Raw genomic sequence first — 20,733 nt, forward strand, 5'->3', positions numbered from 1 at the left:
ATAAACTTCAGCGAAAATTAAAATGTTTTGTGCCCTACGTCATCACGCAATGAGTTTTATCCGCAACAGGTCTGTTTGGTGGAAACATCACTGGTGGGAAAGTGAGCATGCAGTATTTTCTTTGTTAATTGATTTAATATTCGCATGGAAATCTTGTCAATTGGATAGAAACCCAGCTACAGACATGGAAAGAAAAGTGGATATGCACTTTTGACTGCAAACACATGTGAAAGCACATGGAACATTTTGATGGAAAGATCATTTGAACTGTGTTTTGGGGGGCCTACCAAGTGTACATCCAGTAGTTTCGTTTTTTTTTTTTGCAAACAGTTTTATACCAGTATTGCTTTTATGAGAACACTGCTGTTTATCAAATTCCATAAAAGTTTAAATGTTACATATGCAAAACTGAGGCAGGCCTTTCCGGTATTCTTTAGACCTATAATGACTGTAAACAAGCAACACAATTGCATTGAACAGAAACTGAGGTAGATAAAATTAGAAGCCAAATCAATTAATTAGCTACAAGAACACATAACTTAACTGAGATGGAGACTTTACAACTTATAAAGATATTATTTCAGTATGTATTCTGTTCTTTGAGATCAATTCAGGGCTAAACCGTTCAATTAAGGGCTAAACCAGTCTCAAAGAATAGAGGGGGTAATGAATATATGTTGTCAAATCAGAGGATTGCAGTCTCAGATTCTTAACATAGTGGCGGTGTACAGTATACTAGGTAATGTGTTACAGCAACCAGGGTTTCTTGCAGTCTAAATTATTACTGAAAGATGCAATTAGCCACAAACTGACCACAATTAGACATACATGTATATATGCAATATAGTACAAGAGCCTAGGAAGGTAATGTTAAATTCAAAATGGGCTCAAGTCTTAAATGATTCAAGTATGTTGTCCTTACAAATACATGCAGAGAACATTGCTCCTTCCTGTTCATTGGGTAATTATTTATTTCACTAGGACATTAGTGCTTTTCAGTTAAAACCATTATTTGTTGTAGATGAATCAGAGACTGACAAACACTGTTGTACCTGGAACACTGAGTATTAAAGATGTTCTCTGGCGATTGTTTAAAAAATAGTTTTTAAAAAACTTTTACTGTTAAAGCGATATCCCAAAGTACACACACTAAAGGGTAAAAAAAAGTCATCAGCCTCTCCCTTGCTTGAGGAAAAGTAGAGCAACAATAGAGAAAAATAGGAAAGCCCCCCTTTAGCTATGTCATGATTTACCTGAACCACCTATTGAGGTGTGCTTTTTGTTAAGTAAATCAGGTGTTAAACAAGGCAACAGTGAACATGTCATCCCCCACGAATGATGCAGTGCAGTTGTGTCTGAGATATCGCATGTGACTAATGTACTTACAGTTGATTACTGTAGTGCCTCCCTTGGGCCAATGAGTAATTTTGTAAATGCTAGATCTCTAGGGCAAGACATTTTGATAAAGAGGGAGGTGGCTTTAGCACAGACCTATAGGAAGCCGACGGAACAGGAATTCCCTGTTACGCAGAGATAGCTTTCACCCTACACCCTTAAGAGCCTCCCTATCAGCCAATACAGTGCCTTGCAAAAGTGTTCATCCCCCTTGGCGTTTTTCCTATTTTGTTGCATTACAACCTGTAATTTAAGTGGATTTTTTTATTTGGATTTCATATAATGGACATATACAAAATAGTCAAAATTGGTGAAGTGAAATGAAAAAGTTATGCCTTGAAGAATGGGCAAATCCTCCCAGCAGCTAGATGTGCCAAGCTAATAGAGACATACCCCAAGAGACTTGCAGCTGTAATTGCTACTCTACTATTGACTTTGGGGGGGTGAATAGTTATGCACGCTAAAGATTTCAGTTTGTCTTATTTCTTGTTTGTTTCACAAGAAAAAATATTTTGCATCTTCAAAATGGTAGGCATGTTGTTTAAATCAAATTATACAAACACCCCCCCCACCAAAAAAATATATTTTAATTCCAGGTTGTAAGGCAACAAATAGGAAAAATGCCACGGGGGGTGAATACTTTCGCAAGCCTGTACAGTCGCACACACAGGATCTGTAGTACACAGAGTGATTATGACAAACAAGCACACGTTCTGGATGAGCACTTCAGACAGCAAGGTAACCCAGAGGAATGGCTGCATGCTGCATGGGACGGTTACAAAAATATGACCCAGGATGACACTCACTCCCAAACCATCCCGCCCCCGACTAACGAGTCCAATTCTTCCTTCAATACTCCCCACTTGACAAACAGTTCAACAATATATATTTTTTTAAATAAAAAAATCCACATCTTGAGCACTGACCCACAACTGGAAAAGAACCCTCCCGGGTAGTCTTCAGACGCGCCTCCAAAAATCAGCCAAATGGTGGTGAGGTCTGATCTTCCACCGTGTGTCACGTAGTACTTTCCTAGACAATGTGCTGGATGGTAATTAAATATGTGTCCGATGTATCCAGTGTAATTTCACTAACAAATGCACAATTTTCAATCACCCCATTAAGATTAAGGGTATCATTACCTGTTCTACTAATGTGGTATACCTGATTAAGTGTATTTGTGGTCTATGCTATGTAGGAAAAACGAAACGTTCTCTGAAAACAAGGATAGCAGAACACAGGAGTAATATTAGGTCTCTTGATCAGAGAAACCCTGTGGCTGTGCATTTCATGAAGGCTCGTCACAACATCAGATCTCTGAGATACATTGGTATCGAACATGTTAAGGCTACTAGGAGCGGGGGAGATACTGATAATCTATTACTGAGAAGAGAATTGTATTGGATTCACCGTTTGTCCACCATGTCTCCTAAAGGTTTGAACCAAGAGTTTGATAGCAGACCATTTCTTACATGAATATGTTACGTTCAATGTCTTGCCATCCAGGTCTCCACTTGGTCATTTTGTACATATGTATACATTTGATTTTCTGTAACTACTACATGTGACCATCTCAATGATATCAAATTATTAGAGGTAGGCAAGTTGTTTTTGAAATAGGTCATTGTAATTATATCTACGGCCACCGCACGACCTGCGCGTAATGGTCATATGGTTGGGTATTCCAACAGTTTCCAAAGTAATCTTTTCACTGTTGCCTACGTTTTAATTTGTATGCATGTAATCCTTTATGACTATGAGTACCTCTGGGATTAATTATATGATTGACTATGCGCAAAAGTGAATTGAATTGTTTCCACACCCACCATGCGTCATGTGTGTAATGGTCATGGGAGGTGAAATGTGTATATTTTGCGATGTGAGTGAGCACTCAGTCTGTTTGACTGGATGAAGATCTGTTTTGGATCGAAACCTTGTCAATAAAGCTGCGAATTGGGAGCTTTAACAGTGTGCAGGCTTTCCTGAATTTACACGTATTATTTATTAGCCCAGCACCTACGTTTTTAAGGATGTGCGTATGACCACAAACTTTTCTAAAAGACATAATTCCCCCAAGTTTCATCAAAATATTGTGTGGGTTAGCTAGACTCAATAGTGGCCATGTTTCAGGTACAAGTCTGTAAAATATTGCGCTGAGAGACCTTTGTTCATAGATGTCACATATTAAGTTTCATGCAAATCGCTCATTCGGTGTCAGAAGAGTAGCAGTAAGTGTTTTTTATCACGGCAGACGCATCATTCACACAAGTTTCGTCAAAATCGGGCCAGTGCTGTCTGAGATATCGCGTGTGACTAACGTATGAATGTACTAATGGACAGAGACAGATCAATAGTCCCATCCCTGATTTCATCGTGGGGGACAATTCATACAACCAGACCAAAACCCCTGAATGGTTTGAGCAACTATTCTATATATTTTTTTACAATAGGTGCTTTCACTTTCTACATATTTGAAGAATTCTCCTCATGATAGCTAAAAACAATGGCTTGTGCTTCAGAACATATCTGAAAAAGGTGAGTAGATAGATAAAAGGTGGGCAGGATAAGGCAAATGTTGAGTGATGTAGTGGGTGGACCAGAGGTGAGGCAGGCTGGTAACCAGGGCATTGTTCATTAGTCACTGACCTGAAGAAAATGGACTTGAGCTTATCCAGTAAACGCTCCTTTTCATTTTCCGTTGCAAAACGTTTTACAACGCTTACCATTATGTTCCCTAATGAACATGACCCAGGTGTGTGTCCAGGCCACAGCCAGCCTACTCCTGACTCAGTGGGCCTTGCCGTTGCCATTCATATGGGTCTTCTGAGGCTGAGACGACTTGGGCTCCTCTGTGCTGTAGAGGCAGTCCAAGAAGCCTCGGGAGATCTCGGTCACCATGGATCTGTCAGGGATGGACTGGGCCATGCCATAGATTGCTCCCTAGAACATGAACAAATGAATGTAGAGCCATTTATCCAATTTATATGACATAAAATGAATGGAATAATATGGTGCACTGCTGTGTAGTGTATTCCAGGTAACGGGGTCAGCATTAACAATCACCATTCCAGTGGTCTTCTCATTGGGGTTTTTCAAAATGAGAGCCACCTGCTCTTTGATGTCACTGATGAACTGTTTGGCCACACCTTCATGTGTGTGCAGTACAGTACAACAGATATGGATGCTATGATGGGACAGAGAATTTTGTTTAAAAACACAAAAGTACTTAAAAAAAAAATCTACATGGTGATATCATGCCTGGGGGTCTTTGCTTGCTGGTATTACTTCAAAATAAAGTGCATAGTCAATATTCTATGAAATGTATACATTATCACTAAGTATGACTGAATTTCAAAGACGAGAAAAAGGTGAGGAAAACATACCTGGATGGATATTGTAGCGTGTTGAGATTCCAACCCTTTGAAGTCAGTGCGTTGGATAAACGAAAAATGTCGAAGACGTCAGAGCCTATTGCCACCACGGACACTTCAGGGTCTCCAAACACAAACACCCCATTTATCTTACGGATTCTGTCCGGAAATAAACAAACACAAAACATGCTTATTTCCTCCAAAAATAGTGAGATCACAATGTGCTTGCCAAGAGCTCTTATAAACAGTCAAATTTAACAACATTTTATATATAGGTTGACAGATGGTTTAGAAATCAACAGAAAGAGAATCACTACAGGTAGCCTAGCAGTTAAGAGGGTTGGGCCAGCAACTGAAAGGTCCCTAGTTCGAATCCCTGCCCGACTAGGTGGGGGAAAAAAATCTGTAAATGTGCCCTTGTGCAAGGCAATTAACCCTAATTGCTCCTGTAAATCACTCTGAATTAGAGCGTCTGCTAAATTACTAAAATGTTAATATCTTGATGAGAAAAACTACAATAATGTTTCGGATTATACCTATAATAGTCTCGCTTTACCATACATCCAAGTCTTGTTCAGTGAGAAAGCCAGAAATCAAGGTTCTGCCGATAAAGACTACAGTAAAAGATGGGTCTCTTACTCTGTCTTGATGGTACGTGCAGTGTCAATTATCTTCTTGGTGGCCTTTATGTAGCCATCCTCTCCCATGTGCATCATGGTAGCCCAGCACGCTGCGATGATACCGCCTGGCCGAGATCCTGCCACTGATGGGGAAGCATAGATGCCCCCTTGCCAGTCTGGAGCCACAAAGTACTGGTAGTGCCTGTACTTCTTGTCACTATACAGGATCACTGATGAACCTTTGGGGGCGTAGCCATACTGGAGAGTAGAGGTAAATCAAAAAACTATTCTTAGTCAACACCATAACTGGTTAAACGACAAGTCTATGGAACAATGAGCATCTCATGATCGAAAATCAAGAGGGAGAAAATGTTTGGTAAGACAGCCTGGGATCCACACCCTCTTACCTTGTGTGTGTCTGCAGATATACTGGTCACACCCTTTACCCTGAAGTCAAAGGGAGCCAGTGGGTAATTGGCTTTGGCCATGAACACGATGAGAAACCCTCCCAAACAAGCATCCACATGCAGAGGGAGGTTGTACTTTAAAGCCAGCTGAAAAACACCATGTGGGATGGATTAGGTAATATTATGTAAAAGTACTATGCTACAACAATGTTGTTGTGACGGTAGTAATTACAGTGTTACTACAGTACACAGGTATACAAGCAACTTCATGTTAAAGATTCAATGCAGACATTTTTGGTTCAATATCAAATAATTTCTGTGATTGTTTTCAACAACAAAAAGTCTAAAATATATTTATATTTTTTAGCAAAGAGTAATTTCTCAAGCAATAATTTTGCTACAACTATGTGGGAGTAGTCTGAGTGGAAAGTGGAAAACTGAAAATTTGCTGTTATTGCAGAGAGGGTGGGAACTCTAACTAATTTACCATATGGGGATGTCGCCATGGAAGGCCACAAAACTCCATCCCACAAAAATAGGCTGAAATTTCAGGCAGCCTTTTTCACTAAAAAGCCCTTGTCATTATTTTCACAATTTCACAGTATTATTCCAACCTCCTAGTGTGAAAATATAAAAACACAGGACACTGGGCCTTAAAGTATTACCACAAAAAAAAAAAACTTATTTACTATGACTTTCCTTTTACAAGTACATAACAATGAGACAATTTACCTTTCCTACTTCCTCAATAGGATCAATGATTCCATGCGGGAACTGGGGTGCGGAACATACAAGCATGGCTGTGTTCTTGCTGATAGCTCTCCTCATCGCCTACACAAAACAAGTTGGAGTTATAAGGAGTTGAAGGTGTCACAATATTGCTTTAAGACATATTATTATGGTGATGATAAGTCTCATCTACACTCACTGAGAACGAGTAATTCTAGTTGTTGCCACCATGTTTTTTGTAACTACTGCGGTCATGTCTGAAATGTTAATCTTGAACAGTCCAAACTGAGGATGTGATCCCCAGTCAGTAACAGAAGTGCCATACATCACACCATATTCTCATTACCTATAGTAGGCTGGGGTCTAGGCTACAGTTCAATTGGGAATTTGTACACCAACAAACGTATATTTACTCTGACCTTTTCAGTGCAAGTTGAGCACTGACTGAATTTATTCTTTAGAATAACCATTTGTACAGGAAGTAATAAATATTCACACCTTAACATCCACTTTCATTGTATTTTTGTCCAGGGGGATGTGAACAAGCTTCATTCCAAAGTAGTTTGCTGCTTTGTCAAAGGCTGCATGGACACTGACTGGTGCAATGCTGCAAAATTAGGGGAGGAAATAAAACACAAATTATTCCCAGTACTATATAAAATGTATTTCACAGGTGATATTACCATTTATGAGACAGACAACATCACAACAATGCAAATCAAGCTTGTCCTGAGAGCATCTGGTGTGCCAGTTTAAAGAAAAAGAATCTGAGGCTACATTTTCACAGTGAACTTACATTTCAGGATGTTTCACACCACGCTCATAGGCCATGTCTCTGTAGGCCTTGCATGCCATCAATATGCTTTCAGTTCCTCCAGAGGTGACCTGAACAAAGCAGAAACGGGAACAATCAGTGTTCAGAATGTGCCAGTGCATAGGTTTTGATTATTCTCTCAAGTAGAACATTTCCCAAGCCCTGGGTCAGTGAGTCTTGTGGGAGTACTGAAGGTAAACTCACTGTGCCACAAGTGTTGGGCCCACCGTTGAAGAGGGTACACGTCATTCTTACAACCTCTGCCTCCATCTTCCTCACACCAGGAAAGATGTCTGGGTGAAGTGGGTTGCTCCATGCAAAGTCTCCATACACCTAGCGACAAAAGGAAGAATATCAAAGGGAATCAGTAAGATATGGGATTTGTCATACAAACAACAAGGCATATTCTGACTGTAGTATGAGCTCTAAATTCCACGTATTTCGGGAAAACGTATTACTCAGAATACTACGCACAGAAGTTTAACAAGACAAAAACGGTTGATTTGTGGACTAGACATACCTTCACCAAAAGTTTGGTAAGTGTCTGATCTCCCCAGTACACTGCACCTGACACTCGTCCTTTCTCCCAATCCACTTCATCTATGAAGAGCAGACAACAGCAATGCCTCAGCAAACAACTATATACTGTAACTCCAAATCAACTACAAATGTTAAAAATGCTAAAAACACCCTGGCACACATTTGTCACATATTCTAGGATAAAAATAGTCAATACAAAAAAGGCACTGTAGGTTATTGGCTCCATAATATTGTCATTAAATTGCATTATGGCTCCACAGAAGAAGAAGAAAAAGCAGTCTAGAACTTGCCAAAGCAACTTATTAATTAACCAGGTTTCCATCCAACCTTTTTATGCGAGTAAAGTACATGTTCTATAAAAAAAATATATGTAATGACAGGCCTGAAAAATGTTGACAAAACAAAATACGCTATAGACAAGGTGGGATCTTTTTGTGTCTGTAAAATGCATTATGCGAAAAAATGTAGGGGAAAATGCTTTTATGCACATATATTGATATAATAACCATCATATCGAAGAAAACTTGGATTCACATTATGACATGTTGTGTAGTCCTCCCACTACCACTCGTTGGGAAAGCATGCAGTTTATTAGGCTACAGACATAATAATGCGATCATTTAGGCTATATGTGCGCTCTAGCTAACAGCGTGAGCACACGTGCCAATACCAGAATGGGCACACTTGCTATATTACGCAACAATTGTGAGAAAACCATCAGTAGAGTTGAAAATGCAATGGACACCCATTTAACTTCAAATTTTAAAAATTGATTTGGTACATGGGAATATAACCGCAAAAGGTATTTTTAAGTGCACTATGTCATCACGCACAGCCTTTTATCTGCAAACAGGGAATTTGATGGAAACACATCTCTGGTGGGAAAAGATTTTTCAATTATTGTATGAAAATCTGTCACCAATTGGATGGAAACATAGATTATGTTTCATTTTCTAGGATCTAGTCAATACAAAACATATTAGGGCAGTAGGGCACTGTAGGTCATCGGCCCCATTTAGCTACAAAGAAACAAAGCACTCCAGAACATGCCCTGGGACAACTCTCACCCACTTACTCAGTGTTTCGTACTCGCTGATCCTGTCTAGAACTTCAGCTTGTGTTAGCCCTTGTTCAGGCAGCTGTTTGGTGTAGTTCATGCCCTCCTTCAGTGCGCAAAGACTGACAGACATGTCATCCAGGGCCTTGTTCAGCTGGGTCTGGATCTGTCACAAAGACACACTGAGTCAGTCCCATTACACACATCACTGCTCAGACAACACAAACCATTTCCTAGAAGCAGTGACCCATTATGGCGTTGAGAATGTCTAGGCTACAACACTCTGGCGTTGACAACTTATCTAAAATATAGAAAAATCAATGAAAGCAATCAAAACTGGCTAGTTGATTTTGTGAAAGTAGAGGTGATAGCAGTGGTGTTCGAGACCACCTAAAGCAAGACCAGTTCCAGACCAAGATCGGTGTAAATCAAGTCTGAGTCAAGACCAAGACCGGGAGGGGGGCAAGGGGTCCGAGACCAGAAAAATGTCAAAATCAAGACCATGATTGTAATTGTCAAATCACCGCCAATAAGAGTCTAAAATGTCCAATATTTCTGTGTTCAAAACTCAGAAGAACATAAGGATTCTTAAGACATTCAGACTGGTGAAAAAAATATACGTTGAAGGACAAGGACATCCCTGTGTTTTTCTATTGGAGCTCGCTTGCCGTTAGCCATATCTTTGAAAATAACTTGTGTGAAACATTGTTGCATTTAAACTTTAGGTCACTGTGTGCTAAACATGAAACATTTTTTTGCAATGCGAAGTAATAGTTGCACATTTAGATTAGGAAACGCTTAGCCTAATGGTTGTGTTTTTGTATTCTTATGATTGGGACCTACTGGCTTATTATGTCCGAGTGAATGGCCAGCTTATAATTGAACATCATGCTGTGTGTGACTGCTGTCTTTCCATCGGCCCTATGCAGTGGTGTAGTGATGCCTGGAGAAGTGGGTATACTCAAATTGTACACAAAAAAATCCCAAACCCACTGCCAGCGAAGGAAAGGCACCCTGTGTGTTTTCCAGTTTTTTTACAAATTCGTTTTCCTATATTTCTTTCCGAGTTGCACTCTCAAAATCCCACCTTTTTTTATGTGACGTCCACAACAATTCTTAAACCACATCAGGAGACTATTTTTCGAGGACTGGGAAAATAATAAATGTATTCTTTTTTTTTGCTCAAGCCTACACCCCTGATGCAAACAGGTCATGATGACTGAATTGCGCAACACAAATAGCCCACTAACCAAGACTTCTGACCAAACTTTTTCAATACCTGGTTTGCATACCCATTGTTGCCTTAGTTAACATTTACTGGTAGATATCATAAATTGAAACGTTTTTCCTACCTACCCTACCGGCTACCTTTATCATTCTTCTGTGAGCTGTTCCATGCCAAAACCAGTTGAGAGCTGTGCGCTCTGCCTGCCTACATATTATATTCTGCTGAAACAAGGCTGCGTGCGGCACACATGTGAATATATTTCACTTGCTGTGCGATTGTGTAGGCTACTTTGTACATGATTTCTCTATTGTACTACATAATTGATAAGTCATATACCTCCACTACACCACTTTGATACGTATCAGTGGGGATTAAAGGAGTATACGCAATGCCCATAAAAAAAAGTGGGTATACGGCGTATACCTGCATACCCTCCACTACGCCAATGGCCCTTTGTGTGCACTCACCTACAGGAGTGCGCTGGTATTACCATTGCTGTCCTTTCAGCATCACAAACCTTTCACACACTGAAGGTCTAGGTACAATAGGTTCGCCACTGAGCAAACATGTCTATAATAGATATAAAGACTGCAGGTATTAATGTTTCAAGAAAGGAGTGAATACATTTGACCTGGCAAAGCAGTTTTTCTTTATTATTATTTTTCTTTAACTTTTATTTAAAACCTCTTGACACTACAGGGGGTGCTGTTTCAACTTGGACATTTATCGTTCCCAAATTAAACTGCCTCGTACTCAATTCTTGCTCGTACAATATGCATATTATTATTACTATTGGATAGAAAACAATCTCTAGTTTCTAAAACCGTTTGAATTATGTCTGTGGGTGAACCCAATGCATACCACCCTGCATACCACTGCTGGCTTGCTTCTGAAGCTAAGCAGGGTTGGTCCTGGTCAGTCCCTGGATGGGAGACCAGGTGCTGCTGGAAGTGGTGTTGGAGGGCCAGTAGGAGGCACTCTTTCCTCTGGTCTAAACAAAGATCCCAATGCCCCAGGGCAGTGATTGGGGACACTGCTCTGTGTAGGGTGCAGTCTTTCGGATGGGACGTTAAACGGGTGTCCTGACTCTCTGAGGTCATTAAAAGAATCCCATGGCACTATTCGTAGAAGTAGGGGTGTTAACCCCGGTGTCTGGCTAAATTCCCAATCTGGCCCTCAACCATCACGGTCACCTAATAATCCCCAGTTTACAATTGGCTCATTCATCCCCCTCCTCTCCCCTGTAACTATTCCCCAGGTCGTTTGCTGCAAATGAGAACGTGTTCTCAGTCAAACTTACCTGGTTTAAATAACGGGTAAAATAAATAAAATTAAAATAAAAATAAAAAACCAGAACTTCTTTCTGCAGCGAAATCCATGACAGGAACTGCGAAGGTCTGAAAACGAGGCTCTGTTCTCAGATCAGTTTAAAGCTCTGTATGTATCCTATGGGTCGACATTGAACTGCACCCGCCTTCCCCTGGATGTCAGTAACCAATGAGAAGTGGAATGGATGTCTACGTAGTTCTCCAGAGCTTATAAAAGGCCAAGGAACGAAGTGAGCTCTCTTTTCGTCGTTCGTCATTGCGCAAAGCAAGACCTCAAATGGCATTTTGAAACGCTCATGTTATCGGCCTTAGCTATATCCGTCTGTAATTTAATTCGATATAGGTGTTAGAAACCTCATAACGCAAGTTATTTTAAACCGAGTTATATCAGTTATGCGAGTATATTGCTATTTTCGGAATTTCCTTAGTATGCGTTTGGGGATTTGGGCATAGTTGTGGCCACATAGCTATTGTTAGCTGCTAATTCCGAAGTTGAAGACGACGTTTTACAACCAAGCAACGATTCTTTTGGACAAAGGAACACCTTGCCCAAGATCTGATTGGACTAAGCCGTCCAAAAGAAAGAGCTATTTATGATGTTATTTCCGTTATTATGGTGGAAAAATGTAAACGCATTTGTCCGCCATTATTGCGGCACTATGTCTGGCTGTAACGCACACTGGATGTCTAGTAACGTTAATTTTAAAATCTAAACTCAGCGGTTGCATTAATAACTAATGCATCTTTCAATTTTGCTTGTCCAACCTGTATTTTTTTAGTCAATCTAATCGATAAATAATCGTAAACTTAGGTTGCTTTCCAAGATGGCGCCCGGCCAGAATGCGATGACCTGTTGCCCTGATCACATGTATAGCCACGATTGGTGCTGCTAAATATGCACATTTTCGAACAAAACCTATATGCATTGTGTAATATGATGTTACAGGACTGTCATCTGACGAAGTATATCAAGGTTAGTCAAAAATTATAATATATTTGCTGTATTGTTACGATCGCTAACCTGTGCTGCCGGTAAATTGCTTGTGTTTCTGGCTATTGTGCTAAGCTAATATAATGCATATTGTGTTTTCGCTGTAAAACACTTACAAAATCTGACATATTGGCTGGATTCACAAGATGTTGGGCTTTCATTTGCTGTACGCTGTGTATTTTTCAGAAATGTTTTAAGATGAGTAATTAGGTATTTGACGGTGGTCTCTGTAATTATTCTGGCAGCTTCGGCACTATTTCAGATTGCAGCTGCAATGTAGAAAACTGTGGTATTTATACCTGAAATATGCACATTTTTCTAACAAAACATATGCTATACAATAAATATGTTATCAGACTGTCATCTGATGAAGTTGTTTCTTGGTTAGTGGCTATTTATATCTTTATTTGGTGGAAATTGTGATAGCTACCTATGCAGGAAAAAAATGGTGGTAAAAAAAAGTTGTGTCTTTTGCTATCGTGGTTAGCTAATAGATTTACATATTGTGTCTTCCCTGTAAAACATTTAAAAAAATCAGAAATGATGGCTGGATTCACAAGATGTGTATCTTTCATCTGGTGTCTTGGACTTGTGATTTAATGATATTTAGATGCTAGTATTTACTTGTGACGCTATGCTAGGCTATGCTAGTCAGCTTTTTTACTGTGGGGGGTGCTCCCGGATCCGGGTTTGGGAGGAATTAGAGGTTAACTAGGCAAGTCAGTTAAGAACAAATTCTTATTTACAATGACAGACTACACGCATTTATGCGCTTACTGAATGGAATCTGATAATTATGATTTTTTTTACTCCGCTGGTCTTGGGAAGAAATAGTCCTCACTGCCCGAGACAGAGTCAAGACCTAGTACAAATGTATCCGACACAAGACCCGAGTACTACAACACTGGGTGATAGCATACCAGGAAGATCTGGGCTAGTATTTGTGGCAAGAGAGCATTTAAAATAAGCTATGCAAAATGAGTTATGTAAATATACCCATCTGATTAAAGTGTAGCCTATTCACACTCTTCAGTTGAATCCAAATACAGTTTAGTCATTCCGTTAGGTTAGACAGTAATGACCAACAGTAACCCAACATTATCACAAGTCCATGATGTAAACTGTGTCAAAGGTCTCACCCCCCTCGCACTCATGCCGACACTCAGTCATTAGTGAGTGACTCATCCCACACTAGACAAGGAAGAGTATGAGCACATCTGTAGAATAGAGGAACAAAATAACCGCTTGAAACTTACTGCCGCGCCAACAAAGGGTATTTTTCTGATGAGTCGAAAGCACTGCTTCTTGATTCGGGATGTCAGGGCTATTAAGCAACAAAGAAAGAGACGATTGTGTTGAAAGAATGCTAGATGAGCACGGGAGAAAACCACAAGCTGAATTCAATGGGGACTTTTTGATTAATAAAACAGCTGATTGGAGATGGCAGACACATCAAAAAGCCAACAGCTGGCCCACAAGCTAATACTGGAACACCATTTCTTGCCAACAATCCTGCCAAATGAGATTATGTGTACAGCCAGTTAATGCCATCAACAACAAAAAAACAAATCGTAATTTCCCCTGATTTGGAATATGAATATCACTAATCTGTGGAATTCTAGAAAACGCACAAAACATCAGTGGGAACACTAACATGTCTGACATGGCTATGTCACTTGTAATAGCTGTAAAACACATGTACTGTACAAAGAGAGCCAAACTGAAGTATGAAGCAAGAAGGAAAATAGCAACTAAAGTTCAAATGTATTTAAAATTGCTGGCCAGCACACGTCTGATTAAACCAAAAACCACTCTCCATAAAGTGCTTTAACTAATCACAGAGATTGTTTTGTCAGCTGATCTATGCTCACAATTGTATCAGGAATAAGTATTCGAGGCCATACAGGGATTGACATTAAGGGTTGCTCTATTGCCCTGGACAAGTGATAAGTGCAGTTGTGCAAGTTGAGCCTGCTCTGAGGTTGGGGATTGACATTAAGGGTTGCTCTATTGCCCTGGACAAGTAATCTGAGCAGTTGTACAAGTTGAGCCTGCTCCCATTGAGCAGTGGATTTTTACTGATAACAACCAAAAAGGAAAGAATTCTCAAAGTCTGGTTTTTCTTATTCCTCCCCTGTGTGTACTTCAAACAAGTAGCCATAATCTTCAGGCAACCCCAAAATACTCCTGTGCCTTTCAGACCTTAATGTCAATCCCGGCCATACTTCAATTCCAACTCTGGGTGTTTTAATGCTGACACCTTTCCCCGCGTCTAAATTCTCTACGTTTCTACCAGCCTACACTTTGAGCACTTCACCTAACACATTTTCAAGCATTGGACTGACGTAAGCATGAGCTAGAGAGAGTTTATACCATATTATTACACCAGTCCTTTTAAATCCATGAGAGGAAGTGAACAAGTGCACACTTACTCAGACTGGTAAAGAATCATGAAGCAGCATGTCTGATTAAACCAAAAAACACTCTCCATAATGTAGAACACAAAAACACCCACTCATCACTTTTTATCCATGCATTTAATAAACACATGCCTCATTACTGAATCTGAAAACATACTTTCTTGCTGAAACAGGAAGCCTTTGACCCAGACTGCTCCTAAGGTAGATATGAGAGTGGCTCCAATGATCTGCCATGGTTCCAGCGCCTCACAGTTGGTGTTCACAAGCCGCCTGCCTTCCTCCAGGTAGAGCAACAGCATCTCCTTGTACACCTCCAAGGCACTCTAGAAACAAAGAGAGATTACATTGCAAATTAACAACGGCCTAACAATTGTAGATCCATCCGCACTGCTATGCAACGTGTAAGGATTTTATGGATGATTCCAAGGACTATACATGCATATAGAGAAAACTGCTGAGAAAAAGAAAATATGGTCATGGCTAAAAATAGACTTTGATCATACAAAAAGATCATACAAAAGTAAAGCTTTCATCCTACAGTGTCTTGCTTTGGGTTAAATATTTTCCCCTTATATGATCAAAATAGTACTAGACAGAAACATGTCCCAACATGGACATCAGAGACACTGACTGTCCCCGCACATCATAGTCAATTATTCACATGAGTACTCATAGCAGCTTCACATCCCATGCACAACATTTTTATGGAAAAGTCACAAAACACAAGATACAATGCAATTTGCCTACCTTGTCATCAATTGACATGTTCATCACACTTTCCATCATATACAGTTCCACACACCATCTGTCAACTAAATATTTTTTTGAAAGTGGGAATACAATGCCCAACAAGCAATAACAAGTCTACTTATGGTTAGATTTCAATTGCTATGTGGAATCGTGACACAATTGCAGTTGTGAAACTTGGTCAGAGAGAGAGAGAACGTGACTAGGACTGACAGATAGCTAATTTGCCTGAACCAGGACCAGGTGAGATGGAGGAATAGGAGTCAGCGGACTAAACTCTGCCCCTATCAACCATTAGACATAACATCTGTAGCCAATGGATAGGAGAAACCTTTCCTCTCCAAACAAATTATAGTACAGAGAAAGTGCAATAACATGCGACTGCAAAAGTTCGTTATCAATTGACTCAAAAGCTCATCGCTATCTGTGAACATTGATAGAAGTGTCACTAATGTATTCCAAATACAAAGTACAGTATGTAAAAGAAACACACTGTTTTAGGTGTGGACTATTGACTAACTGCTCATATCATATTTGCATTTGACAAATGAAGCCTATTTTTAAACCGGAAATAGGCTTAATGTCACTCATTTTATGAAGCAGTAAAAATGAGCCCATCGATTCTCTCTTCACTATTATCCCTAAGATCGCTGGTTTTCACAACACTATGCTTGTCTGCTTGATAACAATAAAGGATTGTATCCATAAAGGTTCACGTAATCATCTAGAGAAAAGCTTAAGGTCCATAGGACCGTGAACTTACATAACCACTATTCATAACCACTGAAACTAACATCACATAATGCTTTGGTGGGGATATATAAGGTACTGGTGATGCATTCCCATGACGTCATGCAAACTAACCATGCTAAACTCTGAGTATTTGTTTGCAATGCAAACACTGAGTTACTTTGTTTGAAACGTAGGCTTTTAATTGACTGAATGACTAATTGCTTAAGTGGAAGCACATCATTCCAGGTCTAGTAAAGTCACAGCAAACAAAATAGCAACAGTATGACATAAACAAAAGGTTTACGCAATAAAGAGTACTGACATTTTACAGACGGAGCCTTTGTGTCTTTGCATAAGGATGACAATGACAATACACCCCCTGACGACAGTTGCTCCGTCTACTTGTCTGTGTAACATGTTCTACGACAGGTTTGCCAAGGTTAGACAGAGTCGGGAGAAACGAAAGAACCATACCATGTGACCAGCCACGTTTCAGATGGGCACCTTATCTGAATGCCTTGTCATAAGATTAGGCTTCACTGTCCATCTTAAATAGTGTAGAAAAAAACATTTTGTCAGGACTCAGGACTCTGAAATATGTATGCAAAAGCTGTAGTGCCCTTTGAGTTCAGTGCTTCTGTAGCACAAACAACAGAGCTGAGCATCCAGTGCCAAATCTCAGTTTTCATCTTCCCTAAACTGGAGAGATTACATTTTGTCATCATGCGTCAGGGCAAAAGGCAAGTCCTGATGCAACAGGTACATGAACCATTCGTCACATATACTGAGTGTACGAAACATTAGGAAAACCTGCTCTTTCCTTGACATAGACTTGTGAATCCAGGTGAAAGCTATGATCCCTGATTGATGTCACTTGTTAAATCCACTTCTATCAGTGTAGATGAAGGGGAGACAGGTTAAAGAAGGACTTTTAAGCCTTGAGACAATTGAGATATGGATTGGAGTATGTGTGCCATTCAGAGGGTGAATGGGCAAGACAAAAGATTTAAGTGCCTTTGAACGGGGTATGGTAATAGGTGTCAGGGTTTTTCATGCTCAACAGTTTCCGATCTGAATCAAGAATGGTCCACCACCCACAGGACATCCAGCCAACTTGACACAACTGTGGGAAGCATTGGAGTCAACATCAGCATCCCAGTGGAACGCTTGACACCATTTAGATTCCATGCCCCGATGAATTTAGGCTTTTCTGAGGGCAAAAGGGGGTGCAACTCAATATTAGGAAGGCGTTCCTAATGTTTTGTACACTCAGTGTACATGCTCCAAGTTATCCAACACATTTCTTTCTGACATTTTTCAAATAACCTACTTTGCCTGTTACAAAACATTTGTTCCGGCCATCTTTGTATTAGGAGAGCAATGCAATGCTGTAGCCCGGCCTTCACGCCTATTTTGTTCTCCCTATTGTTGCGTAAACGCCCATGCCCCTGGTTTCCCAGGCCAGCAGTATTCTGTAAGGAGACCTTTGTTGTCTCCAAGGGGAGGTCATATTTCTCCTGGGAATGTGCTGGGTGTGAGGAGGAGGCTACGGCTATGGAAGACATCAAGGGGAAAATGGTGTGATAATACACACTCAAGAGTTTTTTCTGGATCAAAAAGAGGCTTAGGTGGTGGGCGCGGAAATGTCTGCGGTTGGCCCGTAAGCACAGCTGAACTTAAGAGATATTTTTAGAGGCCCCCATCTTGGCGGTGTAGAGACATTTTTAAGCCAATTTCCTGCAAATCAATGCATTTTGTCAAGGCTAATGCTGTGCTTTTTTGCTCAAACATAATAAAATCAATACTCCTAAATTAATTGTTTGGTTGGTTTTGGTTTTTTTCTCCACGACTGTCTAGCTTTTATTTGGTCATTGTTAGTTCTCAAAAATTATATTATAAAAACATATAGATGCCCATTATCTTTTCTACATACTTTTTATTTGGTTTTAGTCGTTTAAGTTTACACTGGAAGCGTTTTTCCATCCCGAAAATATGGGACTGTTTGGACTTATGCGGTCCACCCAATGATTTTAATGACATAAGTATCAACACTGGTTTGGCAAACACATTCTATGAATTCTTAGGTCTGTATCTTATGGAAATTAGACCATATACAAATAATCATGTCAAATACCAACATCTGAGCGTGTGCAAAACTTAAGCAAATATCCTTTATAAATCAGTAACATGCATAACATTCCACATTGTACTATGAATTTGATTATGCAGAATCAAAACCTGTCAAGCTACAGCATTAGTGATGGCTATACTCCATAATAAGAACACAGAATTTTCTGACAATTTTGCCCCATTTCTATAATGTATTTGGCCAATTATTCACTTGAAAAAAATGTAATAACACCCTACATTATACTGCAAACGCAGGGGTTATAAAATCAAATCCAACCTACAACTAGAAGGCTATGCCTACAAGCATGAATGGTTGTTGAGGCAGTTAAGACAAAATGTTGTTCACAAGAATCAACACCTCTGGAAGAAATCTGCATGGAGAAAAAAATTATGTCTTTGATGATGCTTGATGTTTCCATATCAGATTCATTTATATTTGCTGTTATGCCACATTATTCTCTCTGAATATATACAAAATAAAACCCTACCCTAAAGAAAATGATCTTCACACTTGAAAAAGGTTCGATCTCAAAATAATGATAAATGCCGGGGGTGTTATTCAACTAGTAAGTCAATAAAAACGTGCTATAGTCACTGTAACAATGCGCGAGCAATGGCAACATTGTAGCGCTCCAGGGCAAGCAATATGATTGTGTAGACAAACTTCTCTCACTCCACGGTTCTAGACACTTTACCAGGCTATAGGTTGCAGCAATACTGTAAACATCATGATTATAATGTAAATAATTTGTCAGGTAGACCTACTGCTCGTATTCTTTTTGACACACGGAGGTAGCAACATGGCTCAAGCTAACGTTAATTGTACATTTATTCAATACCATGTAGGCTACTTAGAGAAAGAAAATGCATCTGGGTGTATTATTTACTTACCCAATAGTCCATAGTTAGTGTCAAGGTAAGCCTTCAGCAATTGGTTGTCTTCACTTTTTAGTGGTAGCGAAAGTCACTGCAATATCTTTGTATAGTGTGCTTTGTGGTCGAGGAGCTGATTAACATGGCACTATATCACAGACAATCGTAACCTAAATGCAGGAAGCGACAAGCAAGCAAGCAACTGTGTCCCGTCTTAAAGGGGAAGTTCACCAATTGGTATATGTATGCTCATTTTCACTCCTTCTGTGATTGTAGTTGATCACTAAAACCGTTTTTTAAAATATTTTGTTTCATTACAGAGAAAATTGGCAGACACATTTTGCTGAGTTATCACTTGCCGTTGACTACAATGCATTATGAAAATATGTCTACCAATGTGTTTACCTCTATATAGCGCTTGATCATAACCCAGTTCCATTTTATTTTTCTATTAAACATTTAACAATTTTTATTTAACCATTATTTAACTAGGCAAGGCAGTTAAGAACAAATTCTTATATACAATGATGGCCTACCCAGGCCAAACCCGGACGATTCTGATCCTACCATAAATTCATACATTGTGCCCCTTGCCTGAGAGAGAGGAAGTTCAACATGTAGCTAGATATAATAGGCTAATGTAAACTAGCTGGCCTGGTGCATCGTTCCATGAAAGAAAGAGGAAGTTATGCTAGTGAGCAAGCATTTTAGCCAGGTAGCCTAGGACAACAAAAACTTAAAACGTGTACTGTATGACAGAGTCATAAACCGTTTAGGCAACATGAAAGAGGATGGCATTGGCGATTCTCCACAAATAGGGTGAGTCAACATGTTTTTTCTACTTGCAAGCACGCACACAAGTGCATACACACACATACAGAAATCAGTACCATGGACACCCACATCATATTTAGCTGACATTTATTGGACTAAATCGTTTTTGGCATTTTGTAGTTGTCATTGTATCAGACTAAGCATAGGTGGTTAGATTATGTTAACATTTTGAAGTTGAAATGATGCTGGATTAGTGTTGGCAGCTCTTGTTTTCTTTGCGACTTGTGGTAACTCTCCATTGTTATAAATCAATAGTTGTTTAGTAGTCTAAAAATGTTGGAAACATTAACTTGCTTGACCATGCTGTAGGTCATGTAAGGGTTTATTACATGCAAAATGTTTTGTGGACTTCACCAGACAGATGTTGCTCTCCGGTTTTGTGATGAAACAAAGGTTGTGGTTGAATTTGTTCTGCCACTGTGTCTTCTTATTGTCTCAGCCTTAAGCCTATATATCATGGTGTCAAGGCATATCATTGAACTAACAGGTTATAGAGCAAACAATGCAATTATCACAA

At 39.7% G+C, this 20,733-nt stretch overlaps 1 protein-coding gene across 2 annotated transcripts; it reads right to left on the reverse strand.

Moving 5' to 3' along the window:
• Window positions 1-944: 944 nt before the first annotated feature.
• On the reverse strand, window positions 945-19,538 carry LOC111978537 (sphingosine-1-phosphate lyase 1). Of its 2 annotated transcripts, XM_024008646.2 has the most exons (14): window positions 19,401-19,538; window positions 15,058-15,223; window positions 13,737-13,804; window positions 8,952-9,099; window positions 7,857-7,936; window positions 7,541-7,669; window positions 7,319-7,407; window positions 7,021-7,129; window positions 6,526-6,624; window positions 5,794-5,940; window positions 5,406-5,644; window positions 4,779-4,925; window positions 4,459-4,579; window positions 945-4,335 (listed from the first exon to the last, which is right to left on the reverse strand). In XM_024008646.2, exons 1-14 carry the CDS (start codon window positions 19,410-19,412, stop codon window positions 4,183-4,185), a joined length of 1,707 nt encoding a protein of 568 aa, XP_023864414.1. In that variant the 5' UTR covers window positions 19,413-19,538; the 3' UTR covers window positions 945-4,182. The 2 variants fall into 2 exon arrangements, with proteins under 2 accessions (XP_023864414.1, XP_023864415.1); XM_024008647.2 differs by lacking the exons at window positions 13,737-13,804; window positions 19,401-19,538 and having other exon boundaries at window positions 15,058-15,147.
• Between the last annotated feature and the right edge of the window lie 1,195 nt (window positions 19,539-20,733).

Source organism: Salvelinus sp. IW2-2015, linkage group LG18, assembly GCF_002910315.2.
Source record: "Salvelinus sp. IW2-2015 linkage group LG18, ASM291031v2, whole genome shotgun sequence".
Classification (NCBI taxonomy): Eukaryota; Metazoa; Chordata; class Actinopteri; order Salmoniformes; family Salmonidae; genus Salvelinus; species Salvelinus sp. IW2-2015.

Excerpts from the sequence above, each read along its gene's own strand:
- LOC111978537 (XM_024008646.2), bottom strand. Across the intron at positions 7,130-7,318 it reads GGTGTGAAACATCCTGAAAT|CATTGCACCAGTCAGTGTCC; the intron begins GTAAGTTCACTG and ends CTAATTTTGCAG. Across the intron at positions 5,941-6,525 it reads CTATTGAGGAAGTAGGAAAG|CTGGCTTTAAAGTACAACCT; the intron begins GTAAATTGTCTC and ends GGTGTTTTTCAG.